The sequence below is a fragment of the Aptenodytes forsteri genome, unplaced genomic scaffold (assembly GCF_000699145.1).
Source record: "Aptenodytes forsteri isolate BGI_AS27 unplaced genomic scaffold, ASM69914v1 Scaffold15, whole genome shotgun sequence".
Classification (NCBI taxonomy): domain Eukaryota; kingdom Metazoa; phylum Chordata; class Aves; order Sphenisciformes; family Spheniscidae; genus Aptenodytes; species Aptenodytes forsteri.
Genome location: NW_008795129.1, coordinates 19,857,646 through 19,858,461, shown reverse-complemented (window position 1 = coordinate 19,858,461; position 816 = coordinate 19,857,646). Strand labels below are relative to the sequence as shown.

General features: G+C 50.9%; 1 protein-coding gene across 1 annotated transcript in view; it reads left to right on the top strand.

The window, feature by feature from the left end:
- Positions 1-816, top strand: part of PDZD8 (PDZ domain containing 8) — a 145,086-nt gene continuing 144,270 nt past the window's right edge. The window contains exon 1 of the mRNA XM_009278096.1: positions 1-86. Within this exon, the coding sequence (XP_009276371.1) occupies positions 1-86 (86 nt within the window). The remainder of the gene's footprint in view (positions 87-816) is intronic.

Sequence of the window (816 nt, the reverse complement as noted above, 5' to 3'; positions counted from 1 at the left end):
ATGGCGGACGGTACCTCGCCTAGTTCCCCGCTTGTATCACGACGGGATCGAGCTGCTCCACGAAACGATCTTCCAAAATTAGGGCGGTTCTTTATAAACGAGCAAACCTGATGTGTTTATTTGTTTGTTTATTTATTTGTTTGTAAGAGTTGTGCCGTTTTCCTGCTTGCAATTTAACTGCGCGCTGCTGCGGAGAAGTCCGCTCCCGGCGATCGCCGCAGCGACGCTGAGTTAAGGAAATACTACAGGTGTTACTGCGGTGTTTGGGAATTAATTCTTCTTCCTTCTCTCCCCTCCTCCTTCCCGGAGTTATTTCCTAGCCTACCCAGATAGCTGGGAAAGGGTCCCACATACCCCGGAGCTGTAAATTGAGCGCTGAAATACTTGATCTCACTGATCTTTGGAGAATTAAACCTGGCCTCATTTTACAGGAGGAAGCGAAGTCAGTCTCGGAGGTTTTGCGAAGAAAGGCTGTTATTTCCTAGAGGATAGGCGTTTAAGTTGTTAAATATTAGTTTTTAATTGCATATTGTTCTTTTAAAAAATAATATTTATACTTAGGTCCGGGCAGGTATTCAATTGAATTTTCAAGCCATCAGCTAACCGTTCTTTACACGACGATGGAAAATAGCCCATTGTGCGAGCGCCCGGCTATGTTTCTTCAGCAGACGGCGCTTGAAGTGCTCACCATTGTCCTCCGTGCCCCTCACCGAGGCCGCCGGGCAGCGCCGGGCCCGGGGCTTCACACGCCCCGCGAGCGCGGAGCGGGCGCGGGGCCGGCGTTAGCGGTGACACCGGCGCTGGACCCGCACCGCA